The 25,524-nt window shown below is 42.0% G+C and overlaps 1 protein-coding gene across 1 annotated transcript in view; it reads right to left on the reverse strand.

Annotated features, from left to right (window-relative positions):
- LOC115196349 (filamin A-interacting protein 1-like) overlaps window positions 1-25,524 on the reverse strand; it is an 83,501-nt gene that overhangs the window by 34,327 nt on the left and 23,650 nt on the right. The window contains exons 2-4 of the mRNA XM_029757110.1: window positions 8,094-8,424; window positions 5,156-5,329; window positions 4,538-4,716 (exon numbers count right to left, since the gene is read on the reverse strand). Of these exons, the coding sequence (XP_029612970.1) occupies window positions 4,538-4,716; window positions 5,156-5,329; window positions 8,094-8,414 (674 nt within the window). The 5' untranslated portion in view covers window positions 8,415-8,424. The remainder of the gene's footprint in view (window positions 1-4,537; window positions 4,717-5,155; window positions 5,330-8,093; window positions 8,425-25,524) is intronic.

A 25,524-nucleotide genomic window follows, 5' to 3' on the forward strand; every position in this document is an offset into this window, starting at 1 on the left:
TGATTTTGTTTGGCTTGAATAAACACTGTTTGTAGCCTAAATGATACAGTCTTAATAGAACAGAACCCTTCAGTAATCTTAAGGGTTGCTGACTCTCTAGACATTTGATAGTTTGTAACAGTATAGGATAATATCATAATTACCCAGAATTCAGCCATGTAAAAAGAATCAGTCTTTTGAGGATAGTCTAGACCAGGTATTCCCAAACTGGGGTTCCGCGCAATGCCGCCGGGGGTACGCCAAATAAAAATGTGATTCCATTTAAAAAAAATATATAATTGAAAATTCTTCACATTTTCAAACAGTCCATTTATATTTTCCAACGAGGCTATACATTTGATTGAGGTTTTTTTCTCGCCTGAGTAGCCTCGTTTCACTACCAAAAATAAAATTAAACCATCTAGTGCTCAGCGAAATAACAACACAATGTCAAATACAGGTAGCCTAGTCAAATAATTAACATCCAATCACATTAAACGTTACTCTCTCACGGGAATTCCATTAACGGTCCGTATGTAGCCAAACGTAGCTGCTGCTCATTCCGTTTGCTCGAAAATGGATAAATGGTTAAAAAAGAAAAACCCGTGTCCATAGAGACACATACCAGCTCTACTAGTAGTACAGCTACTACCAGCAGTACTTCACCTGCACCTGTCGACGACACAAGTTGTTCTGCTTCCACGAGCACATCCAAAGCTTGCATCAGTAATTCTATATTTGTTGTTAGCCCAGCTAGCATGGACACTGACAGTTGTGAATCTGATGCAGCCAAAGAGCTACTGCCCCCTTACCTGGGAAAGCACAGAACAACAGACAGGGACGTTGGGCCATCAAAGAGGCGCAAATATGACGAGAACTACATTGATTTGGGTTTCACTGATATTGGGAGTAGTGCCTTTCCTCAGCCATGGTGTGTTATATGTGCAAAAGTACTATCTCACAACTCGATGAAACCTTCACTCTTGCACCGACATTTAGAAACAAAACATGCCAATTTGAAAAATAAGCCGCAGGAGTTTTTGGAGCAAGAATTAAGACAACTTTCGAGTAGTAAGACATGTATAAAAGCAACAGATGCCATTAATAAGGGGCTAGAAGCATCTTCTATGGTGAGCTACCAAGTGGCTAGGACAGGCAAGCCCCATACTATTGTGGAGGACTTAATTCTTCCTGCTGCCGCAGAAATGGCTGGGACAATGCTGGGGGGAAAGGCCAAAAAAACTATACAGACAATGCCTTCATCAAGCAACACTGTTTCACATCGCATCAGTGACATGGCAGGAGATGTTTTGAAACAATTACTGCTTCGCATACATGTATTTTCTGCACTATGCAATGATATGGGCAGCGAGCATGTAACGCTTTTACAACATACAGAAAGAAGTGCGCTGGTTATCAAGGGGCAAAGTATTGACACGTTTTTAAAAAAATTGAGAGAAAAGCTTAAAGTTTTCTTTACTGACCATAATTTTGACTTGTCTGACCGCTTGCATGATGACGAGTTTCTCACACGACTGGCCTATCTGGGTGATGTTTTTTCTCGCCTGAATGATCTCAATCTAGGATTACAGGGTCTCTCCGCAACTATATTCAATGTGCGAGACAAAATTGAGGCTATGATTAAGAAGTTGGAGCGCTTCTCTGTCTGCATTAACAAGGACAACACACAGGTCTTTCCATCATTGTATGATTTGTTGTGTGCAAATGAACTTAAGCTTACGGACAATGTCAAATGTGATATAGCGAAGCACCTGAGTGAGCTGGGTGAGCAATTACGCAGGTACTTTCCCAAAACAGATGACACAAACAACTGGATTCGTTATCTCTTTCATGCCCTGCCTCCAGTCCACTTATCGATATCTGAACAAGAGAGCCTCATCAAAATTCCACCAAGCGGTTCTGTGAAAACTGAATTTAATCAGAAGCCACCGCCAGATTTCTGGATTGGGCTGCGCTCAGAGTATCCTGCCTTGGCAAATTGTGCTGTTAAAACACTGATGCCCTTTGCGTACCTATGTGAGAGTGGATTCTCGGCCCTCACTAACATGAAAACTAAATACAGGCACACACTGGAAAATGATTCCCACGAGCCGGGTTGTGACAAAAACTCGCTCTCATTCTTATGTTTAATAAATGTATTGTATAGCTTGTGTTTGGCAGGCTTACAATGATGGCAAAAAACAAAATTTGAGAGTGCGCTGTCCCTGGTGCTAGAGGGGGTACGCAGCTGGAGGTTGAATGTTTGAAGGGGTATGGGACTATAAAACGTTTGGGAACCACTGGTCTAGACAAACAACCAGGGATTAGATGAGGTAAGACAACACCTCAGAGACACCCACCTTTACTCTACCGTTGTTCCCCAAGCACTTCACGTGTTGCTCTAGTTCTGCTCTAGCCGGTCTCTGAGCGAAGACAGATGACGAAGGCAGACGTAGAAGAAAACTTCCAGCTCTACTTTTTTTTTTACAGTTTACGCACTCAAGCCCAAATCTGGATGTCCTCTAGTCTACAAAGCTATGGCCAAACTTTAGTCATTACCATGGCGACCTGACATCTTGTTGAACATGCAGTATGATTAATGCTCTTTTCCTCCTAGACCATTGTGTTCTTTCTCTCCCGTATAAATCTTTCACCTTGTTCTCACAGAGTAATTAACGTGAACCCTGGACGGAGGGATATTTATCATGGCACTTCATCACTTCCTGACATGCTCCTCCGAACCGTGACTGAGCCCAGTCCTGCAGGCCCAGGCCGTGGCCACGGTCCGCCAAGCCAAACACACCGACCGACCCAGAGAGGTTCTGATAATGCGTTCATCATAATTAGGGCACCTCGCTCTGGACCGGGCTGATGGCCAAATCTCTCTCTCTCTGAAGTGATTTGGTGGACGTGTGAATGAATCTGGCTGAGGCAGCAGGGGCGGCTAGAGGGAGAGATGGATGGAGGGAGAGATGGAGGGAGGAGGTCATACTATACCTGTATGGTACAGTCTAGTCCGTTTTACACAGATTTACAATGATAGATGTCTCTACAGGAAGGCATAGCCTCAGTCAGAAGGTGAACTCCCTGTTAGGGCTTGAAAGTTCTCTGTCAGGGTGGATACACTTAAGCCAGATCTCTCTGACTTCACTTCACACTGACTGACATTGCCATATAAAGACATTACTATTGACACAGAGAATCTGCCAGAGTACGTGTTTGCAGAGAGAGAGAGAGAGTGAGATGTTGCTTATAACAACGGCAAAGGCAGTTTAATTTTGGGCCAAGTCATCGAGTTTGACTTCAACACACCCGATCTGAACACTATGGTCGAGTTTCTAAGTACCAGAATGATTCTGGGTCATGTTTGAGTTACGACACAATTAATGTCTGTAATAGGGAAACTCTGTACTCTGTCAGATGGTCTGTTAATGCGTATAGATGTCACGTCCTGACCAGTAAGGGGTCATTTGTCATTGTAGTATGGTCAGGGCGTGGCAGGGGGTGTTGTTTCTGTGTGTTTTGGGGTTTGTTTGTTTGTTTCCAGGGGATATGTTCTAGTTTTCTTTTTCTATGTTCATTTTCTATGTGTGGCCGAGTATGGTTTCCAATCAGAGACAGGTGTCTTTCGTTGCCTCTGATTGGAAGCCATATTTTGTGGGTGGTTGCTTTTTGTATAGTCTGTGAACCTTACAGAACTGTTGATTGTCGGTTTGTTATTTTTGTTTAAGTGTTCACTCTCTTTAATAAATATGCGAAGATGAGCACTATACCCGCTGCGCCTTGGTCTGTCCCTTATGACGCTTATGACAATAGAGTGTAATGTAGTGTTTGTTTTGGACATCTCCTTGGCATGTCGATTCATTTGCTGTAATATTATACATAGAATATATTACAGTTCAATTATCACAGTTGCAGAAACCTGGATGAAACCTAAACATGTGTAAAACTGGGAACATTCAAGAAAGTTTTTCTCTGTATGTAACTACAGTCTGCTATTCATAATGTCGTTCTAAATTCCAGGTAAATACCAGCTAACCTAAAAGAACACGTATTACTCTAATATCTAGCCTACACAAACATCAGTATGAATCTGTCTATAGCAGCTATTCAGGATTGGGTTATTGTGCTTTGGAAGCCAATGAGTAACGTTTCTTCTGGCATTATGCATCACTCTGTCGTCTTACGATAACATGTCTCAACACAACCTGGGTTATAATACAGCCACGTCATTTATAAGGGGATTACCAATCAAAGGCAACCTGATAATGATGTATTGAATTATTTATCAAGGATTTGGTTTTAAGTCCCTCTTTTCTATGTGAAAACAGTAAATACAAATCATCCATAAAGGTTTTGGCATGTAGGTGTTCATTTCAAGATCATTCATTCAACACCTTAAGGAGCCTTTCTGAGGAGCGTGCTCAACTCTTGTGTGTGTGTGTGTGTGTGTGTGTGCGCGTGCATCCGTGTGTGTGTGTGTGTATATGTGCATACATGCGTGTGTGCCTGCCTTTGCGCATGTATGTTAAGTTGAGAAACAGAGCAACAAACAGACCTCTCTCGTTCCTGCTCCAGCAGGTTGGTGAACTCGTCACTCTTCCTCATGAAGTCTCCATGGTTCCTCTTCTCGTCATCCAGCTTGTACAGGGCGCGCTTGTGGGACTGCTCAGTCAGCAGCAGCTGCTCCAGCATGCGACGGTGGGTCTCCCTCTGCTTCTCCACCAGCTTGTCCAGCTAGGAGAGACCAGAGCGTTTACTGACCACTCCAAATACACTTCCTGTCACCTCTATGTGAGGTGATATCGGATGTATAAATGTATTTTAAAACGTGATTGTCCAGTCATGAGACAAAAACCCAAAGTTGATCTTTGAACCTACAAAGTAGCTACTTAATATACATTTTAGCAGACTCTCATCCAGAGTGACTTACAGGAGCAATTAGGGTTAAGTGCCTTGCTCAAGGGCACATCAACAGATTTTTCACCTAGTCGGCTTGGGGATTCGAACCAGCAACCTTTCTGTTACTGGCCCAACGCTCTTAACCGCTAGGCTACCTGCCGCCCATATACTGTAGCTGAAGTCTCAACCCTTCCTAGTCGTCTTATCAGGGTGCTACACTTCACTGACCCCAGACTTTACTGAGCTGCTGTATTGATTGTTGAGACTGTGCTACCTCAGCCATGGGCCTCTCGTAGATGTCTTCCTGGAAGGTCTCAGCCTTGCTCTGGACGGTGTCTCTCTGCAAGGCCTGAAGGACCTTCTGTGGGGTGACGAACCCATACTGGGCCTCCAAGAGGGCCAAGTCAATCTTCTCAGCCTTCAACACCGTGATCACCTCATCTCTGGCCTGTGGTAGGGGAGAGAAGGAGGGAGAGAGAAGAGGAAACAGTTCTATGAGCATGATAGCTAGACTACCCATGGTTTAGTATTACCAAGAAAAAAGACTACCCATGGTTTAGTATTACCAAGAAGACTGTCCTATAGCTAGACTACCCATGGTTTAGTATAACAAAGAAGACTGTCCTATGGCTAGATTACCCATGGTTTAGTATTACCAAGAAGACTGTCCTATAGCTAGACTTCCCATGGTTTAGTATTACAAAGAAGACTGTCCTATAGCTAGATTACCCATGGTTTAGTATTACCAAGAAGCCTGTCCTATAGCTAGATTACCCATGGTTTAATATTACCAAGAAGACTGTCCTTTAGCTAGACAACCCATGGTTTAGTATTACCAAGAAGGCTGTCCTATAGCTAGACTACCCATGGTTTAGTATTACCAAGAAGCCTGTCCTATAGCTAGACTACCCATGGTTTAGTATTACCAAGAAGCCTGTCCTATAGCTAGACTACCCATGGTTCAGTATTACCAAGAAGCCTGTCCTATAGCTAGACTACCCATGGTTTAGTATTACCAAGAAGGCTGTCCTATAGCTAGACTACCCATGGTTTAGTATTACCAAGAAGGCTGTCCTATAGCTAGATTACCCATGGTTTAGTATTACCAAGAAGCCTGTCCTATAGCTAGACTACCCATGGTTTAGTATTACCAAGAAGCCTGTCCTATAGCTAGACTACCCATGGTTTAGTATTACCAAGAAGCCTGTCCTATAGCTAGACTACCCATGGTTTAGTATTACCAAGAAGCCTGTCCTATAGCTAGACTACCCATGGTTTAGTATTACCAAGAAGCCTATCATATAGCTAGACTACCCATGGTTTAGTATTACCAAGAAGCCTATCATATAGCGAGACTACCCATGATTTAGTATTACCAAGAAGCCTGTCCTATGGCTAGACTACCCATGGTTGGGCTCCCAAGTGGCGCAGCGGTCTAAGGCACTGCATCTCAGTGTTAGAGGCATCACTACATACACCCTGGTCTGAATCCAGGCTGTATCACAACCGGCTGTGATTGGGAGTCCCATAGGGACTTCATCGGGGTAGGGGGCAGTATTTTGACGTCCGGATGAAAAGCGTGCCCGTAGTAAACTGCCTGCTACTCAGGCCCAGAAGGGATATTAGGATATTAGTAGATTTGGATAGAAAACACTCTGACGTTTCTAGAAATGTTTGAATGATGTCTGTGAGTATAACAGAACTCCATATGGCAGGCAAAAACCTGAGAAAAAATCCAACCAGGAAGTGTGGAAATCTGAGGTTTGTAGTTTTTCAAGTGATTCCCTATCCAGTATACAGTGTCTGTGGGGTCACATTGCACTTCCTAAGGCTTCCACTAGATGTCAACAGTCTTTAGAACATTGTTTCATGCTTCTACTGTGAATGGGGAGAGAATAAGAGCCATTGGAATCAGATGACTGAGAAAATGACATGAGCTCAGTGGCACGCACTCACGTGAGAGTTAGCTGTGTTCCTTTTCATTTCTGAAGACAAAGGAATCGTCCGGTTGGAATATCATGGAAGATTTATGATAAAAACATCCTAAAGATCGATTCTATACATCGTTTGCATGTTTCTACGAACTGTAATATAACTTTTTTGACTTTTCGTCTGAACTCACAGTGGATTTGGATTACTCGACTGAACGCGCTAACAAAATGGAGGTATTTGGACATAAAGATGAACTTTATCGAATAAAACAAACATTTATTCTGGAACTGGATTCCTGGGAGTGCATTCCAATGAAGATCATCAAAGGTAAGTGAATATTTATAATGTAATTTTTGTCATTTCTGTTGATTCCAAAATGGCGGGTATCTGTATGGCTTGTTTTGATATCTGAGCGCTGTACTCAGATTATTGCAAAGTTTGCTTTCGCCTTAAAGCTTTTTTGAAATCTGACACAGCGGTTGCATTAAGGAGAAGTGTATCTATAATTCTTCGAATAACAGTTGAATATTTTATCAACGTTTATGATGAGTATTTCTGTAAATTGATGTCCTCATTCACCGGAAGTTTTGGGAGGCAAAACATTTCTGAACATTACACGCCAATGTAAAATGGGGTTTTGGATATAAATATGAACTTTATCGAGCAAAACATACATGTATTGTGTAACATGAAGTCCTATGAGTGCCATCTGATGAAGATCATCAAAGGTTAGTGATTAATTTTAGCTGTATTTCTGTTTTTTGTGATGCCTCTCCTTGCTTGGAAAATGGCTGTGTGGTTTTTCTTGTATAGGTGCTGTCCTAACAAAATCTAATGTTATGCTTTCGCCGTAAAGCCTTTCTGAAATTGGACAATGTGGTTGGATTAACAAGAAGTGTATCTTTAAAATGGGATATAACAAGTTGTATGTTTGAGAAATTTGAATTATGAGAGTTTTGTTGTTTTGAATTTGGCGCCCTGCTATTTCACTGGCTGTTGAATAGTGTGTCCCGCAGGTGGGACGCTAGCATCCCACATACCCCAGAGTGGTTTTAACTGACTTTCCTAGTTAAATAAAGGTTAAATAAAAAAATACAACTGTTTATTATGACCAAGAAGCTAGACTACCCATGGTTTAGTATTATCAAGAAGCCAAGTGATCTGCCTCTCCTCACCAGATAACCCAGAACCAGCCAAACCCTTGCCCAGTCTCCGAGTCTCTCCTCACCAAACAACCCAGAACCAGCCAAACCCTGGCCAGTCCCACAGTCTCTCCTCACCTGCAGTTCTCCCTCCAGCATGGAGAGCAGGAACAGAAGGTCGTCTCGGGAGAGGTCCCGGGCCTTCCCGCCTGCTGCCTTCTCCCTCCGACTGTTACTGCTGGCACTGCCACTCCCACTGCTACCGCTGCCCTCCTTTTCCTTCCTCTGGACAGTGCCTGTGTTTGTGCCTGTGTCATCGGGGGGCTCCCTGAGCCTGGCCCGTCCTGCACCCCTGCCCTGTGGCTCCTCACGTTCTGTGGCCCGCCGCTGCGATCGTGCCTGGTGCTGAGCCAGCTTGGCCTTTGCTGTGTCCTCTAGGCTGTTGCTACGGGAACGCATGGTTTTTTACCTGCAGGGGGAACAGGAAGGAACATAGTGGGAGGAGATTGATAGGTGGGTTGGGGTGGGGTTGGGTGTAGCTGTGGGGTAAAGGGTTTGTGGGTTGAGGCGGGTGAGAGCTGTGTGAAGGGAGTGATCTGTTTTATTCAGCCCCAAAGCTCAGTCGTCCAGGCTCTGTATCAATGTATAAGACTGTGGTTTGGTTAAATTACTGACTCATGACAATGATGAAGCCATGAATGGCCCGACAGTCTTAAGCTCCATTCACTGTGTCATTTATCGTTTTATGCGTTATATAGTACCGGGAAAGGTAAACGTACACCTTGATGAAAAAGTGATTGTGAATACAAATCCTGAATAGACATAGGCCAATCTCTGTTCTGTGTGTTTGATCTGAGGATGAAAAGAAAAACGCCTTGAATCAGTCATTACATCACCAGTTGTATTAGTGGCCTGGCCTGGCTGACAGTTTATGAGTAAGAGGGATAGCTGTTTGACTGCATATGTACACATGCAAGGCACGGAATGATTCGGGGATGATGTCATCGCCGCAAGCAGCAGTATGCTTGAACAGATCTAAACTCAGAGATCTGGGCTCCAGGCGAGAGCAGAGAGCAGCCATATCCGTTAGTGAGTGTTTGCTTACACCATCACAATGCACTAGTCCCAGGAGGATAGCGTGTAATTCCGTAAACCTTCATCAGGGTTCTGTTGATGAGTAAACTGTGCCACAGTAGACACTAAAGCAATCAGGCCCTGTTTTGTCCTAATGGATTGCAGCTATTACTCACAGTTAGTCTTGCAACATTTGAGCTGTTCAAACAGACAAAGGGCACAGCTGGGATCCAGGTCGACAAGGAGCTGGTTACGCAACACCTCTAAAGAGTTCAACCCGGGTCACTGTCTTTGACTGTCCCCATAGGAGAACCCTTTGAAGAACCCTTTTTGGTTCCAGGTAGAACCATTTTGGGTTTCATGAAGAACCATTTCCACAGAGAGTTCTACATGGAACCAAAAAGGGTTCTACCTGGAACCAAAAAGGGTTCTCCTATGGGGACAGCCGAAGAACCGTTTTTTCTAAGTGTGTACTGCCAAAGTGCCAAACCTGACGATTGCAGAGTGCTCAGTGAGTGTATAATAATATCTAACAATCTCTTTGATTGACTGTCCTGAGAGCTCAGATATGCCCCAGTGTTCTCTGCTGTGCTGTGTGTGTTTGTGTGAGACTGAAATAGAGCTGGCTGGAGTGGAGCATCTGGCATGTCTCCATATCAACTCTGGCTGTTGTACGCTCACTTCCCTGACAAAGCTGTGTGTTTTGAGAGTAAACATTGCCGAGGGCCAACGCTACTGGTCAGTGTTGGGTTTGACAGTCACACCGGCTGTCCTGTTCCATGACTGTAATGGTTGAACGTAGGAGTGCTGGGAAACCTATACTGCGAGAGAACTATACTTCTCACTGGAACATCTAGGGTTCCAATCCTAGGCTGGATCACTCCCTTTGGCACATCTATACTGGCTTTGTACACTACTTTTAGAGAAACGTTGGTAACACTTTATTTTTTGAGCCTAGTTTCCTTTGGAAGCTCTCACCCATTTCACTCCCTCCAGATCATGTCATAGTCCAACAATAAAGTAAACAAAAACTAACAAGAATGTGCAAAGAGAGACTTTTGCTGGAAAGTACCAGTTATTCAAGCAAGCCAAATGAAAGCAAGGTTTGAGATGATGATGTTTTTGGAATTATCTCTGAACTTCTCAGAAGAGCACAAAACAAAAACACCAGTTATGTAACTGCTGATGTAGTCTATGTATGAACTATGAGCATGGTTTTTACTGTTGATGTGTAGTCTATGTATGAACTATGAGCATGGTTTTTAATGTTGATGTGTAGTCTATGTATGAACTATGAGCATGGTTTTTAATGTTGCTGATGTAGTCTATGTATGAACTATGAGCATGGTTTTTAATGTTGCTGATGTAGTCTATGTACAGTGGGGCAAAAAAGTATAATTTTCATCATAGGTACACTTCAACTATGACAGACAAAATGAGAAAAAAAAATCCAGAAAATCACATTGTAGGATTTTTAATGAATTTATTTGCAAATTATGGTGGAAAATAAATATTTGGTCACCTACAAACAAGCAAGATTTCTGGCTCTCACAGACCTGTAACTTCTTCTTTAAAAGGCTCCTCTGTCCTCCACTCGTTACCTGTATTAATGGCACCTGTTTGAACTTGTTATCAGTATAAAAGACACCTGTCCACAACCTCAAACAGTCACACTCCAAACTCCACTATGGCCAAGACCAAAGAGCTGTCAAAGGACACCAGAAACAAAATTGTAGACCTGCACCAGGCTGGGAAGACTGAATCTGCAATAGGTAAGCAGCTTGGTTTGAAGAAATCAACTGTGGGAGCAATTATTAGGAAATGAAAGACATACAAGACCACTGATAATCTCCCTCGATCTGGGGCTCCACGCAAGATCTCACCCCGTGGGGTCAAAATGATCACAAGAACGGTGAGCAAAAATCCCAGAAGCACACGGGGGGACCTAGTGAATGACCTGCAGAGAGCTGGGACCAAAGTAACAAAGCCTACCATCAGTAACACACTACGCCGCCAGGGACTCAAATCCTGCAGTGTCAGACGTGTCCCCCTGCTTAAGCCAGTACATGTCCAGGCCCGTCTGAAGTTTGCTAGAGAGCATTTGGATCCAGAAGAGGATTGGGAGAATGTCATATGGTCAGATGAAACCAAAATATAACGTTTTGGTAAAAACTCAACTCGTCGTGTTTGGAGGACAAAGAATGCTGAGTTGCATCCAAAGAACACCATACCTACTGTGAAGCATGGGGGTGGAAACATCATGCTTTGTGGCTGTTTTTCTGCAAAGGGACCAGGACGACTGATCCGTGTAAAGGAAAGAATGAATGGGGCCATGTATCGTGAGATTTTGAGTGAAAACCTCCTTCCATCAGCAAGGGCATTGAAGATGAAACGTGGCTGGGTCTTTCAGCATGACAATGATCCCAAACACACCGCCCGGGCAACGAAGGAGTGGCTTCGTAAGAAGCATTTCAAGGTCCTGGAGTGGCCTAGCCAGTCTCCAGATCTCAACCCCATAGAACATTTTTGGAGGGAGTTGAAAGTCCGTGTTGCCCAGCGACAGCCCCAAAACATCACTGCTCTAGAGGAGATCTGCATGGAGGAATGGGCCAAAATAACCAGCAACAGTGTGTGAAAACCTTGTGAAGACTTACAGAAAACGTTTGACCTGTGTCATTGCCAACAAAGGGTATATAACAAAGTATTGAGATAAACTTTTGTTATTGACCAAATACTTATTTTCCACCATCATTTGCAAATAAATTCATTAAAAATCCTACAATGTGATTTTCTGGATTTTTTTTCTAATTTTGTCTGTCATAGTTGACGTGTACCTATGATGAAAATTACAGGCCTCTCTCATCTTTTTAAGTGGGAGAACTTGCACTATTGGTGGCTGACTAAATACTTTTTTGCCCCACTGTATGAACTATGAGCATGGTTTTTAATGTTGCTGATGTAGTCTATGTATGAACTATGAGCATGGTTTTTAATGTTGCTGATGTAGTCTATGCATGAACTATGAGCATGGATTTTAATGTTGATGTGTAGTCTATGTATGAACTATGAGCATGGTTTTTACTGTTGCTGTGTACGCTATGAATGAACTATGAGCATGGTTTTTACTGTTGCTGACGTAGTCTATGTATGAACTATGAGCATGGTTTTTAATGTTGCTGATGTAGTCTATGTATGATCTATGAGCATGGTTTTTAATGTTGATGTGTAGTCTATGTATGAACTATGAACATGGTTTTTAATGTTGATGTGTAGTCTATGTATGAACTATGAGCATGGTTTTTAATGTTGATGTGTACGCTATGAAAGAACTATGAGCATGGTTTTTAATGTTGATGTGTAGTCTATGAAAGAACTATGAGCATGGTTTTTAATGTTGCTGATGTAGTCTATGCATGAACTATGAGCATGGTTTTTAATGTTGCTGATGTAGTCTATGCATGAACTATGAGCATGGTTTTTAATGTTGCTGATGTAGTCTATGTATGAACTATGAGCATGGTTTTTAATGTTGCTGCGTACGCTAGGTACGAAACCACAAACATAGTTTGTCGATGAGCACACTTTGTTTTGCTGTCTGTCAGCTTGGCCAAGGTGTGAAGAGGAATCTGCCAGAACACAATTAGTTAGTCACCATATGAGGTAAGAGACCTTGCATGGCCTCCTCTACTGCTAATGATGATGAGGTGCACGACAGTGGTATTATTTTACCAGAACATTCCCTCCTCCATAGTGTTCTGAACAGCAAACAACATCTTCACGTCAAGTATAATCCTGGGGAGAGTTCATAACGATACAATCTGTAACCTGGAAATGACCACTGAACAGATTCCCAATCCCCAGAATGTACCTTTAAAGTCAACTCACCTACAATTGTATAAGGAAGGTGATTGTTATGAAATACTGATACACTACAGTAAACCCAATGGGCAAAACTGGTTGAATCAATGTTGTTTCCATGTCATTTCAACCAAAAATGTCTATGCAATGATGTTGAATCAACATGGAAAACTGATTGGATTTGCAAAAAGTAATCAACGTCAGGGTATTTCAATTTTTTTTTACCCACCTTTCAACCTAAATCCAATGATATGGTGAAATGTTTTGCTTAACTCACATTAGTTGACAACTCAACCCAATGTAAATCGAATCTAGATGTTGAACTGACGTCTGTGGCCAGTGGGAACACTGAAGAAAGCACAATGCCATGACAGTCTTCTCCCCCTCCATGTAGTAAACTGACCAGACTAGTTTGACATTCATACTCTGTGACACTATGAATGAAAGAGTTTGTAACGTGTGTGAATCTGCCCAGAGAGATTACATTTAATCATGATTTGTTTTCCTACTAATCTGGCCAGCTGAACATCACACAGTGTGAGTCCCAAACGGCCCCGTACTAAAAACATAGTGCACTACCTTTGACCAGAGCCCAATAGGCCCCAGTCAAAAGTAGTGTAATGCATAGGGAATAGGTTACAATTTGGGAAGCAAACACAGTCATTGTGTCAAACCGGCTCAGGCCCTTTCACATCTCATTGTCTCAGTCTTCTACAGGTCCACAATAGGAGCAGGATCACAGCCAAAAGGTGATGTAATGATAAACAGCACTTCATACTGTTTGTAGAGGATTAGCTATTGCTTTTGGCAGAGAGGACATTACCATATGCACGCAACATGGACTCATGCTTGTGCATGTCTATAGGCCTATACTTTGCATTTTAAGTAATATCAGTACACACCTCTCTTTCTCACACACACACACACATGGTACTAACTAGTACAGGTAGGTAGATACTACCTCTATAGCCAGTACACAAAGCTTGCCTGAAAGACCTGTAACATATCTGTAACATACCTGTAACATAACACAGTCATCATTCCTCCACACAAACTTTGTCTAAAATAGAGTAGAAAATCGTTTGACAAGTATCATGACATACTGATGTGATTATTACCAGAGTAATGACCTAGGAAAGAGTGCTGTGAGTTTGGGGAGATGTGAGGGATGTGAGGTTGGGTTTATAAGGCTGCACTGTGCCCTCGGCTTGATGAGGTCACAGACCTGGCAGAACTAGACTCAGCCTCTATCTTACTGAATGGAAACAAAGTTTGTCAAAGGCGCCTGACCTTTACATTGATGCCTTGCCTGCCTCTCACTCTCTCTCTGACGTGCTTAATCATCCAAAGTAATAGTTGTTTCTCTCTCTCTCTCTCTCTCTCTCTCTCTCTCTCTCTCTCTCTCTCTCTCTCTCTCTCTCTCAGGACAGGAGCTGCTGCTTGTAATTCAGACTGTAGTCTGCTCTTACATACAGTTGAAGTCGGAAGTTTACATACACTTAGGTTGGAGTCTCGTTTTTCAACCACTCCACAAACTTCTTGTGAACAAACTATGGTTTTGGCAAGTTGGTTAGGACATCTACTTTGTGCATGACACAAGACATTTTTCCAACAATTGTTTACAGACAGATTATTTCACTTATAATTCACTGTATCATAATTCCAGTGGGTCAGAAGTATACATACACTAAGTTGACTGTGCCTTTAAACAGCTTGGAAAATTCCCGAAAATGATGTCATGGCTTTAGAAGCTTCTGATAGGCTAATTGACATCATTTGAGTCAATTGGAGGTGTACCTGTGGATGTATTTCAAGGCCTACCTTCAAACTCAGTGCCTCTTTGCTTGACATCATGGGAAAATCAAAAGAAATCAGCCAAGACATCAGATTCAGGAAGTTAAAGCTTGGTCGCAAATGGGTCTTCCAAATGGACAATGACCCCAAGCATACTTCCAAAGTTGTGGAAAAATGGCTTAAGGACAATAAAGTCAAGGTATTGGAGTGGCCATCACAAAGCCCTGACCTCAATCCTATAGAATATTTGTGGGTAGAACTGAAAAAGCGTGTGCGAGCAAGGAGGCCTACAAACCTGACTCAGTTACACCAGCTCTGTCAGGAGGAATGGGCCAAAATTCACCCAACTTATTGTGGGAAGCTTGTGGAAGGCTACCCGAAACATTTGACCCAAGTTAAACAATTTAAAGGCAATGCTACCAAATACTAATTGAGTGTATGTAAACTTCTGACCCACTGGGAATGTGATGAAAGAAATAAAAGCTGAAATAAATAATTCTTTCTACTATTATTCTGACATTTCACATTCTTAAAATAAAGTGTTGATCCTAACTGACATAAGACAAGGAATTTATACTAGGATTAAATGTCAGGAATTGTGAAAAACTGAGTTTAAATATATTTGGCTAAGGTGTATGTAAACTTCCGACTTCAACTGTACATATCACTTAGTAACGATTAAATCTTGACGATTATGCGCGACACACATAGCAGTCCTGGCAGACAAAACCCATCCTCCCATGAAACCTCTCTGCTCTCCAGACCCTGACCGTGGGACCTGTCCCACATGGACCCACACCATCTGAAACACTTGTTTGAGTAACGCAGACTGATATTGTATTTCAAGCCAACTCTTCACATTCTATATACTGCAATGTATTTACCATTAACTTATTTATTACCAGAAGTCAGTCCATGGTTTTTAAAAGGAGTATTTTCTGTCCCGGTATACAGATAGGGTTATGGTGATGACTTCACTTTACGTGCGTGGGGAGGAGGATTGGAGGGATGGCGGAATGAAGGAGTGGGGAGGCTGTTAAACAGAGAGGTCGAAAGGTGAGGATGCAGGTGTGCTTTTAACACACTCCTCTTTTTCCCTTGCACCAACATACAAACACACACACACATAGTATGCACACACACGTATGCAATGCACATACCCAGGTGCACACACAGACAAATAGAACATTTCCTCTTAGATCACTGAGATTTCCTCTTGATCTGTATTTACCTATTTCATAATAATTATTAGTTTTTTTGGATCAGACATGATGTATTTTACAACAATTTCCACAAAACTCTCATTACCGCAACAGTTTTCAAAGTCCAAAAAAGATATAAACAAAGGGTTGTTTGAGAATAAGAACCTCATCCTGAAGGCATATAAGCGAAAAACATTTACTTAACTAAGGACTACTCCTCTAGATGATGCATCGTGGGGGAATAAAACTTTATTGAAAAATTGATGGGAGATTTTTTCAGGAATTTGAAAAAGTATTACGGTATTGAGACATGTTCACAAAACGCTGTGTTTGTACGTAAAAAATATTATAGTTTTATGTACACTTCAGCTAGTATACAGTACCTTTATGAACAAACTACAGCAACATATTTTGTGTTTTATTGAAATAAATTACATTGTAGCTATAGGCTAGACTCTAATCCCTCTGTTTAGATATCTAGCTATAGGTTACCCTCTAATCCCTCTGTTTAGATATCTGGCTATAGGTTACCCTCTAATCCATCTGTTTAGATATTCATTGCTATAGGTTAATCTTTAATCCCTCTGTTTAGATATCTGGAGCTATAGATTACCCTCTAATCCTTATTTTTAGATATCCGGAGCTATAGATTACCCTCTAATCCCTCTGTTTAGATATCTGGAGCTATAGGTTACCCTCTAATCCATCTGTTTCGATATCCATGGCTAGTCTCTAATCCCCCTGTTTAGATATCTGGTCATATAGGCTAGTCTCTAATCCCTCTGTTTAGATATCTGGTCATATAGGCTAGTCTCTAATCCCTCTGTTTAGATATCTGGTCATATAGGCTAGTCTCTAATCCCTCTGTTTAGATATCTGGTCATATAGGCTAGTCTCTAATCCCTCTGTTTAGATATCTGGTCATATAGGCTAGTCTCTAATCCCTCTGTTTAGATATCTGGTCATATAGGCTAGTCTCTAATCCCTCTGTTTAGATATCTGGTCATATAGGCTAGTCTCTAATCCCTCTGTTTAGATATCTGGTCATATAGGCTAGTCTCTAATCCCTCTGTTTAGATATCTGGTCATAGGCTAGTCTCTAATCCCTCTGTTTAGATATCTGGTCATATAGGCTAGTCTCTAATCCCTCTGTTTAGATATCTGGTCATATAGGCTAGTCTCTAATCCCTCTTAGATATCTGATCATATAGGCTAGTCTCTAATCCCTCTGTTTAGATATCTGGTCATATAGGCTAGTCTCTAATCCCTCTTAGATATCTGGTCATATAGGCTAGGCTCTAATCCCTCTGTTTAGATATCTGGTTATATAGGCTAGTCTCTAATCCCTCTGTTTAGATATCTGGTCATATAGGCTAGTCTCTAATCCCTCTTAGATATCTGATCATATAGGCTAGTCTCTAATCCCTCTTAGATATCTGGTCATATAGGCTAGGCTCTAATCCCTCTGTTTAGATATCTGGTCATATAGGCTAGTCTCTAATCCCTCTGTTTAGATAACACACCACAGTCAACTCATCCTGAAATCTCTAAAACACAGTTGTCTAACTCATTCCACAGAGGACCGAGTGTCTGTGTGTTTTCGCTCCTCCCTTGTATATGATTGATGAATTAAGGTCACTATTTAGTAAGGAACTCCCCTCACCTGGTTGTCTAGGTCTTAATTGAAAGGGAAACCCAAAACCAGCAGACACTAGGCCCTCCATGGAATGAGTTTAACACCCCTGATCTAGGGATGTCAGCTGATGGACACTGACATATCCAACACACAGAGTTACATCACTTTTATCACGCCATTTCAGCACTTGCATTTGTACAATTTAATTGCACATTCCGATGTTTCATTTCCATAGTGTAGGCTATAGCATTTCTCTCAGGAGACATGATCAAGAACTAGAGAGGTCACAGAATAGGACAGACAGTATGGTATGCTACAACACAATGCACTGTAAATCTAGGAAAGAGAGAGCACTAGAAAGTCACTGCGATGTAAAACCAGATCAGATTACTCTTCTCTTCTCCCTTTCTTTCAGACTCATTGTGTAAGAAGCATGAATACAGGCAGGGGTGGATAAATGATCATTCACGTCAGTTGTTCAACTATGTAATGGTAGATGACTTTTTGTGCAATGATTTACGAGAGCTATCTCTCATTTGGTACTGGATGTTTTCCCTCCAGCCTAAATGCCAGAGGTAAAAGATTCCCGTCCTCAGTTTGTAAAGACTGTTAGTATTCTCTGCTTCACATTGTATTGTTGTTTATCACAATGAGACAATGGGAGATTCATCCCTGCCTATCCTCTCTGACTTGACCTATGCACTGACACAGACAAACACAGACACAGATACCGGTGTGTGTATGTTGTGTTCTCGTAGTGTGATACAGTACAGTTAGCAGCTGATGCGTAACCTAGTGATACAGTACAGTTAGCAGCCGATGTGTAACTTAGTGATACAGTACCGTTAGCAGCTGATGTGTAACTTAGTGATACAGTACAGTTAGCAGCTGATGTGTAACTTAGTGATACAGTACAGTTAGCAGCCGATGTGTAACTTAGTGATACAGTACAGTTAGCAGCTGATGTGTAACTTAGTGATACAGTACAGTTAGCAGCTGATGTGTAACCTAGTGATACAGTACAGTCAGCAGCCGATGCGTAACCTAGTGATACAGTACAGTTAGCAGCCGATGTGTAACTTAGTGATACAGTACAGTTAGCAGCCGATGCGTAACTTAGTGATACAGTACAGTTAGCAGCTGATGTGTAACCTAGTGATACAGTACAGTTAGCAGCTGATGCGTAACTTAGTGATACAGTACAGTTAGCAGCTGATGCGTAACTTAGTGATACAGTACAGTTAGCAGCTGATGCGTAACTTCGTGATACAGTACAGCAGCTGATGCGTAACTTAGTGATACAGTACAGTTAGCAGCTGATGTGTAACCTAGTGATACAGTACAGTTAGCAGCTGATGTGTAACCTAGTGATACAGTACAGTTAGCAGCTGATGCATAACCTAGTGATACAGTACAGTTAGCAGCTGATGCGTAACCTAGTGATACAGTACAGTTAGCAGCTGATGCGTAACTTAGTGATACAGTACAGTTAGCAGCTGATGCGTAACTTAGTGATACAGTACAGTTAGCAGCTGATGCGTAACTTCGTGATACAGTACAGCAGCTGATGCGTAACTTAGTGATACAGTACAGTTAGCAGCTGATGTGTAACCTAGTGATACAGTACAGTTAGCAGCTGATGTGTAACCTAGTGATATAGTACAGTTAGCAGCCGATGTGTAACTTAGTGATACAGTACAGTTAGCAGCTGATGTGTAACCTAGTGATACAGTACAGTTAGCAGCTGATGCGTAACTTAGTGATACAGTACAGTTAGCAGCTGATGTGTAACCTAGTGATACAGTACAGTTAGCAGCTGATGCATAACCTAGTGATACAGTACAGTTAGCAGCTGATGTGTAACTTAGTGATACAGTACAGTTAGCAGCCGATGCGTAACTTAGTGATACAGAACAGTTAGCAGCTGATGCGTAACTTAGTGATACAGTACAGTTAGCAGCTGATGTGTAACTTAGTGATACAGTACAGTTAGCAGCTGATGCGTAACCTAGTGATACAGTACAGTTAGCAGCTGATGTGTAACTTAGTGATACAGTACAGTTAGCAGCTGATGTGTAACCTAGTGATACAGTACAGTTAGCAGCTGATGCGTAACCTAGTGATACAGTACAGTTAGCAGCTGATGTGTAACCTGGTGATACAGTACAGTTAGCAGCTGATGTGTAACCTAGTGATATAGTACAGTTAGCAGCCGATGCTAACCTAGTGATACAGTACAGTTAGCAGCTGATGTGTAAGTTAGTGATACAGTTAGCAGCTGATGCGTAACTTAGTGATACAGTACAGTTAGCATCTGATGTGTAACCTAGTGATACAGTACAGTTAGCAGCTGATGTGTAACCTAGTGATACAGTACAGTTAGCAGATGATGCTTAACTTAGTGATACAGTACAGTTAGCAGCTGATGCGTAACTTAGTGATACAGTACAGTTAGCAGCTAATGTGTAACTTAGTGATACAGTACAGTTAGCAGCTGATGTGTAACTTAGTGATACAGTACAGTTAGCAGCTCATGTGTAACCTAGTGATACAGGACAGTTAGCAGCTGATGCGTAACCTAGTGATACAGTACAGTTAGCAGCTGATGTGTAACCTAGTGATACAGTCCAGTTAGCAGCTGATGTGTAACCTAGTGATACAGTACATTTAGCAGCCGATGCTAACCTAGTGATACAGTACAGTTAGCAGCTGATGTGTAAGTTAGTGATACAGTTAGCAGCTGATGCGTAACTTAGTGATACAGTACAGTTAGCAGCTGATGTGTAACCTAGTGATACAGTACAGTTAGCAGCTGATGCGTAACCTAGTGATACAGTACAGTTAGCAGCTGATGTGTAACCTGGTGATACAGTACAGTTAGCAGCTGATGTGTAACCTAGTGATATAGTACAGTTAGCAGCCGATGCTAACCTAGTGATACAGTACAGTTAGCAGCTGATGTGTAAGTTAGTGATACAGTTAGCAGCTGATGCGTAACTTAGTGATACAGTACAGTTAGCATCTGATGTGTAACCTAGTGATACAGTACAGTTAGCAGCTGATGTGTAACCTAGTGATACAGTACAGTTAGCAGCTGATGCTTAACTTAGTGATACAGTACAGTTAGCAGCTGATGCGTAACTTAGTGATACAGTACAGTTAGCAGCTAATGTGTAACTTAGTGATACAGTACAGTTAGCAGCTGATGTGTAACTTAGTGATACAGTACAGTTAGCAGCTCATGTGTAACCTAGTGATACAGGACAGTTAGCAGCTGATGCGTAACCTAGTGATACAGTACAGTTAGCAGCTGATGTGTAACCTAGTGATACAGTCCAGTTAGCAGCTGATGTGTAACCTAGTGATACAGTACATTTAGCAGCCGATGCTAACCTAGTGATACAGTACAGTTAGCAGCTGATGTGTAAGTTAGTGATACAGTTAGCAGCTGATGCGTAACTTAGTGATACAGTACAGTTAGCAGCTGATGTGTAACCTAGTGATACAGTACAGTTAGCAGCTGATGTGTAACCTAGTGATACAGTATAGTTAGCAGCCGATGTGTAACTTAGTGATACAGTACAGTTAGCAGCTGATGTGTAACTTAGTGATACAGTACAGTTAGCAGCTGATGTGTAACTTAGTGATACAGTACAGTTAGCAGCTGATGTGCAACTTAGTGATACAGTACAGTTAGCAGCTGATGTGTAACTTAGTGATACAGTACAGTTAGCAGCTGATGTGTAACCTAGTGATACAGTACAGTTAGCAGCCGATGCTAACCTAGTGATACAGTACAGTTAGCAGCTGATGTGTAAGTTAGTGATACAGTTAGCAGCTGATGCGTAACTTAGTGATACAGTAGAGTTAGCAGCTGATGTGTAACCTAGTGATACAGTACAGTTAGCAGCTGATGTGTAACCTAGTGATACAGTACAGTTAGCAGCCGATGTGTAACTTAGTGATACAGTACAGTTAGCAGCTGATGTGTAACTTAGTGATACAGTACAGTTAGCAGCTGATGTGTAACCTAGTGATAAAGTACAGTTAGCAGCCGATGTGTATCTTAGTGATACAGTACAGTTAGCAGCTGATGTGTAACCTAGTGATACAGTACAGTTAGCAGCCGATGCGTAACTTAGTGATACAGTACAGTTAGCAGCCGATGCATAATTTAGTGATACAGTACAGTTAGCAGCTGATGTGTAACCTAGTGACACAGTACAGTTAGCAGCTTATGTGTAACTTAGTGATACAGTACAGTTAGCAGCTGATGCGTAACTTAGTGATACAGTACAGTTAGCAGCCGATGTGTAACTTAGTGATACAGTAGAGTTAGCAGCTGATGTGTAACCTAGTGATACAGTACAGTTAGCAGCTGATGTGTAACCTAGTGATACAGTACAGTTAGCAGCCGATGTGTAACTTAGTGATACAGTACAGTTAGCAGCTGATGTGTAACTTAGTGATACAGTACAGTTAGCAGCTGATGTGTAACCTAGTGATAAAGTACAGTTAGCAGCCGATGTGTATCTTAGTGATACAGTACAGTTAGCAGCTGATGTGTAACCTAGTGATACAGTACAGTTAGCAGCCGATGCGTAACTTAGTGATACAGTACAGTTAGCAGCCGATGCATAATTTAGTGATACAGTACAGTTAGCAGCTGATGTGTAACCTAGTGACACAGTACAGTTAGCAGCTTATGTGTAACTTAGTGATACAGTACAGTTAGCAGCTGATGCGTAACTTAGTGATACAGTACAGTTAGCAGCCGATGTGTAACTTAGTGATACAGTACAGTTAGCAGCTGATGTGTAACCTAGTGATACAGTACAGTTAGCAGCCGATGCGTAACTTAGTGATACAGTACAGTTAGCAGCTGATGTGTAACCTAGTGATACAGTACAGTTAGCAGCTGATGCGTAACCTAGTGATACAGTACAGTTAGCAGCTGATGTGTAACCTAGTGATACAGTACAGTTAGCAGCTGATGTGTAACCTAGTGATATAGTACAGTTAGCAGCCGATGCTAACCTAGTGATACAGTACAGTTAGCAGCTGATGTGTAACCTAGTGATACAGTACAGTTAGCAGCTGATGTGTAACCTAGTGATACAGTACAGTTAGCAGCCGATGCTAACCAAGTGATACAGTACAGTTAGCAGCTGATGTGTAAGTTAGTGATACAGTTAGCAGCTGATGCGTAACTTAGTGATACAGTACAGTTACCAGCTGATGTGTAACCTAGTGATACAGTACAGTTAGCAGCCGATGCGTAACTTAGTGATACAGTACAGTTAGCAGCCGATGCATAATTTAGTGATACAGTACAGTTAGCAGCTGATGTGTAACCTAGTGACACAGTACAGTTAGCAGCTGATGTGTAACTTAGTGATACAGTACAGTTAGCAGCTGATGCGTAACTTAGTGATACAGTACAGTTAGCAGCCGATGTGTAACTTAGTGATACAGTACAGTTAGCAGCTGATGCGTAACTTAGTGATACAGTACAGTTAGCAGCTGATGTGTAACTTAGTGATACAGTACAGTTAGCAGCTGATGTGTAACTTAGTGATACAGTACAGTTAGCAGCTGATGTGTAACTTAGTGATACAGTACAGTTAGCAGCTGATGTGTAACCTAGTGATACAGTACAGTTAGCAGCTGATGCGTAACCTAGTGATACAGTACAGTTAGCAGCTGATGTGTAACCTAGTGATACAGTACAGTTAGCAGCTGATGTGTAACCTAGTGATACAGTACAGTTAGCAGCCGATGCTAACCTAGTGATACAGTACAGTTAGCAGCTGATGTGTAAGTTAGTGATACAGTTAGCAGCTGATGCGTAACTTAGTGATACAGTACAGTTAGCAGCTGATGTGTAACCTAGTGATACAGTACAGTTAGCAGCTGATGTGTAACCTAGTGATACAGTACAGTTAGCAGCCGATGTGTAATTAGTGACACAGTACAGTTAGCAGCTGATGTGTAACCTAGTGATACAGTACAGTTAGCAGCCGATGCGTAACTTAGTGATACAGTACAATTAGCAGCCGATGCATAATTTAGTGATACAGTACAGTTAGCAGCTGATGTGTAACCTAGTGACACAGTACAGTTAGCAGCTGATGTGTAACTTAGTGATACAGTACAGTTAGCAGCTGATGTGTAACCTAGTGATACAGTACAGTTAGCAGCTGATATGTAACTTAGTGATACAGTACAGTTAGCAGCTGATGTGCAACCTAGTGATACAGTACAGTTAGCAGCCGATGTGTAACCTAGTGATACAGTACAGTTAGCAGCCGATGCGTAACTTAGTGATACAGTACAGTTAGCAGCCAATGTGTAACCTAGTGATACATTACAGTTAGCAGCTGATGTGTAAGTTAGTGATACAGTACAGTTAGCAGCTGATGCGTAACCTAGTGATACAGTACAGTTAGCAGCCGATGCGTAACTTAGTGATACAGTATAGTTAGCAGCTGATGTGTAACCTAGTGACACAGTACAGTTAGCAGCCGACACGTAACCTAGTGATACAGTACAGTTAGCAGCTGATGCGTAACTTAGTGATACAGTACAGTTAGCAGCCGACACGTAACCTAGTGATACAGTACAGTTAGCAGCTGACGTGTAACCTAGTGATACAGTACAGTTAGCAGCTGATGCGTAACCTAGTGATACAGTACAGTTAGCAGCCGACACGTAACCTAGTGATACAGTACAGTTAGCAGCTGATGCGTAACCTAGTGATACAGTACAGTTAGCAGCCGATGCATAACCTAGTGATACAGTACAGTTAGCAGCTGAAGTGTAACTTAGTGATACAGTACAGTTAGCAGCTGATGTGTAACTTAGTGATACAGTACAGTTAGCAGCTGATGTGTAACTTAGTGATACAGTACAGTTAGCAGCCGACACGTAACCTAGTGATACAGTAAAGTTAGCAGCCGAGGCGTAGCCTTGATGCCACCTTACTGTCCTTCTGTATTTGACCATCATCAATCATCCATGATGCTTTATACTCTACTCCATGATTCACCTTTATCACTCTCCTAAAGTATTTCACACCAGCGCCTTGGCCTGGGACACTCATACCACAGTCATGCTCGGAGTACGACCTCCAAACTGTTTATAGCTGTGCCTTTGGAGTTTCTTAATCATCTGGATTTTCTCATCCTGAATTCCAACATGCCTACTATCTACACTTGTTATTATGTTAAAGTTAGTGTTAATATCAGTAAGTGTTTATGCATGTGTGGTTATTAGCGTGTTAGTAGCGAATAAGGGCTACTTTTCTCTCCAAATACTGTGAACTGAAAGTGGGAAAGGCCTACAGGCTTTTCCATCCAGCGCCAGCCCCTAGAAAATGAATTGTTTACAAACAGCAGGGTGATCTCCTTGGTTACGGGCAGCGATCACAGTTCAGACTCTGAGGTGGATGGGGCGCCGGGCAATAAAACCGTTCCCTGAGTTTCCTGCTGCAACAGAGAACTCATTTGAGAATTCCACAACTCTGAGATAAATCAATTGCTGGGGACACATGGCTGTAATTCCTCCAAACTGACCAGAGAGATGTTCAGGAGCGGGTCAGGTGAACAGGATGTTTTAGTACGGCCATAAAGTATGCCATTCTAAAACGCCTCTATATATGACGTTGTTGTAGACCTATATTTCCGTTGCTGTCGTGTGGGTCTATAGCAGGGAGTGTAAATACTAAGCCACAGTGGTAGCCACAGTGCTCCAAGTGATGCAATCGAATCAACTTTAGTTATCTAGAGATAACCAAGTGTTGACTTTTAAATGTTTTCATTTGCAGGAGTGCCTCTTGAGATTGTCATGAGTGGACTTTAACTTGAAGTATATTGCGTCACTACATTCTAATTTCTGTCACCACACCTACAGAATAGCTCATTGAATTAAAACATAACCTTCAAGCCAGCATGGCTAGAACTCATACCAAGAATGATCCCAACTTCATGAGCCCCAGAGTACAGAG

Source organism: Salmo trutta, chromosome 6, assembly GCF_901001165.1.
Source record: "Salmo trutta chromosome 6, fSalTru1.1, whole genome shotgun sequence".
NCBI classification, from domain to species: domain Eukaryota; kingdom Metazoa; phylum Chordata; class Actinopteri; order Salmoniformes; family Salmonidae; genus Salmo; species Salmo trutta.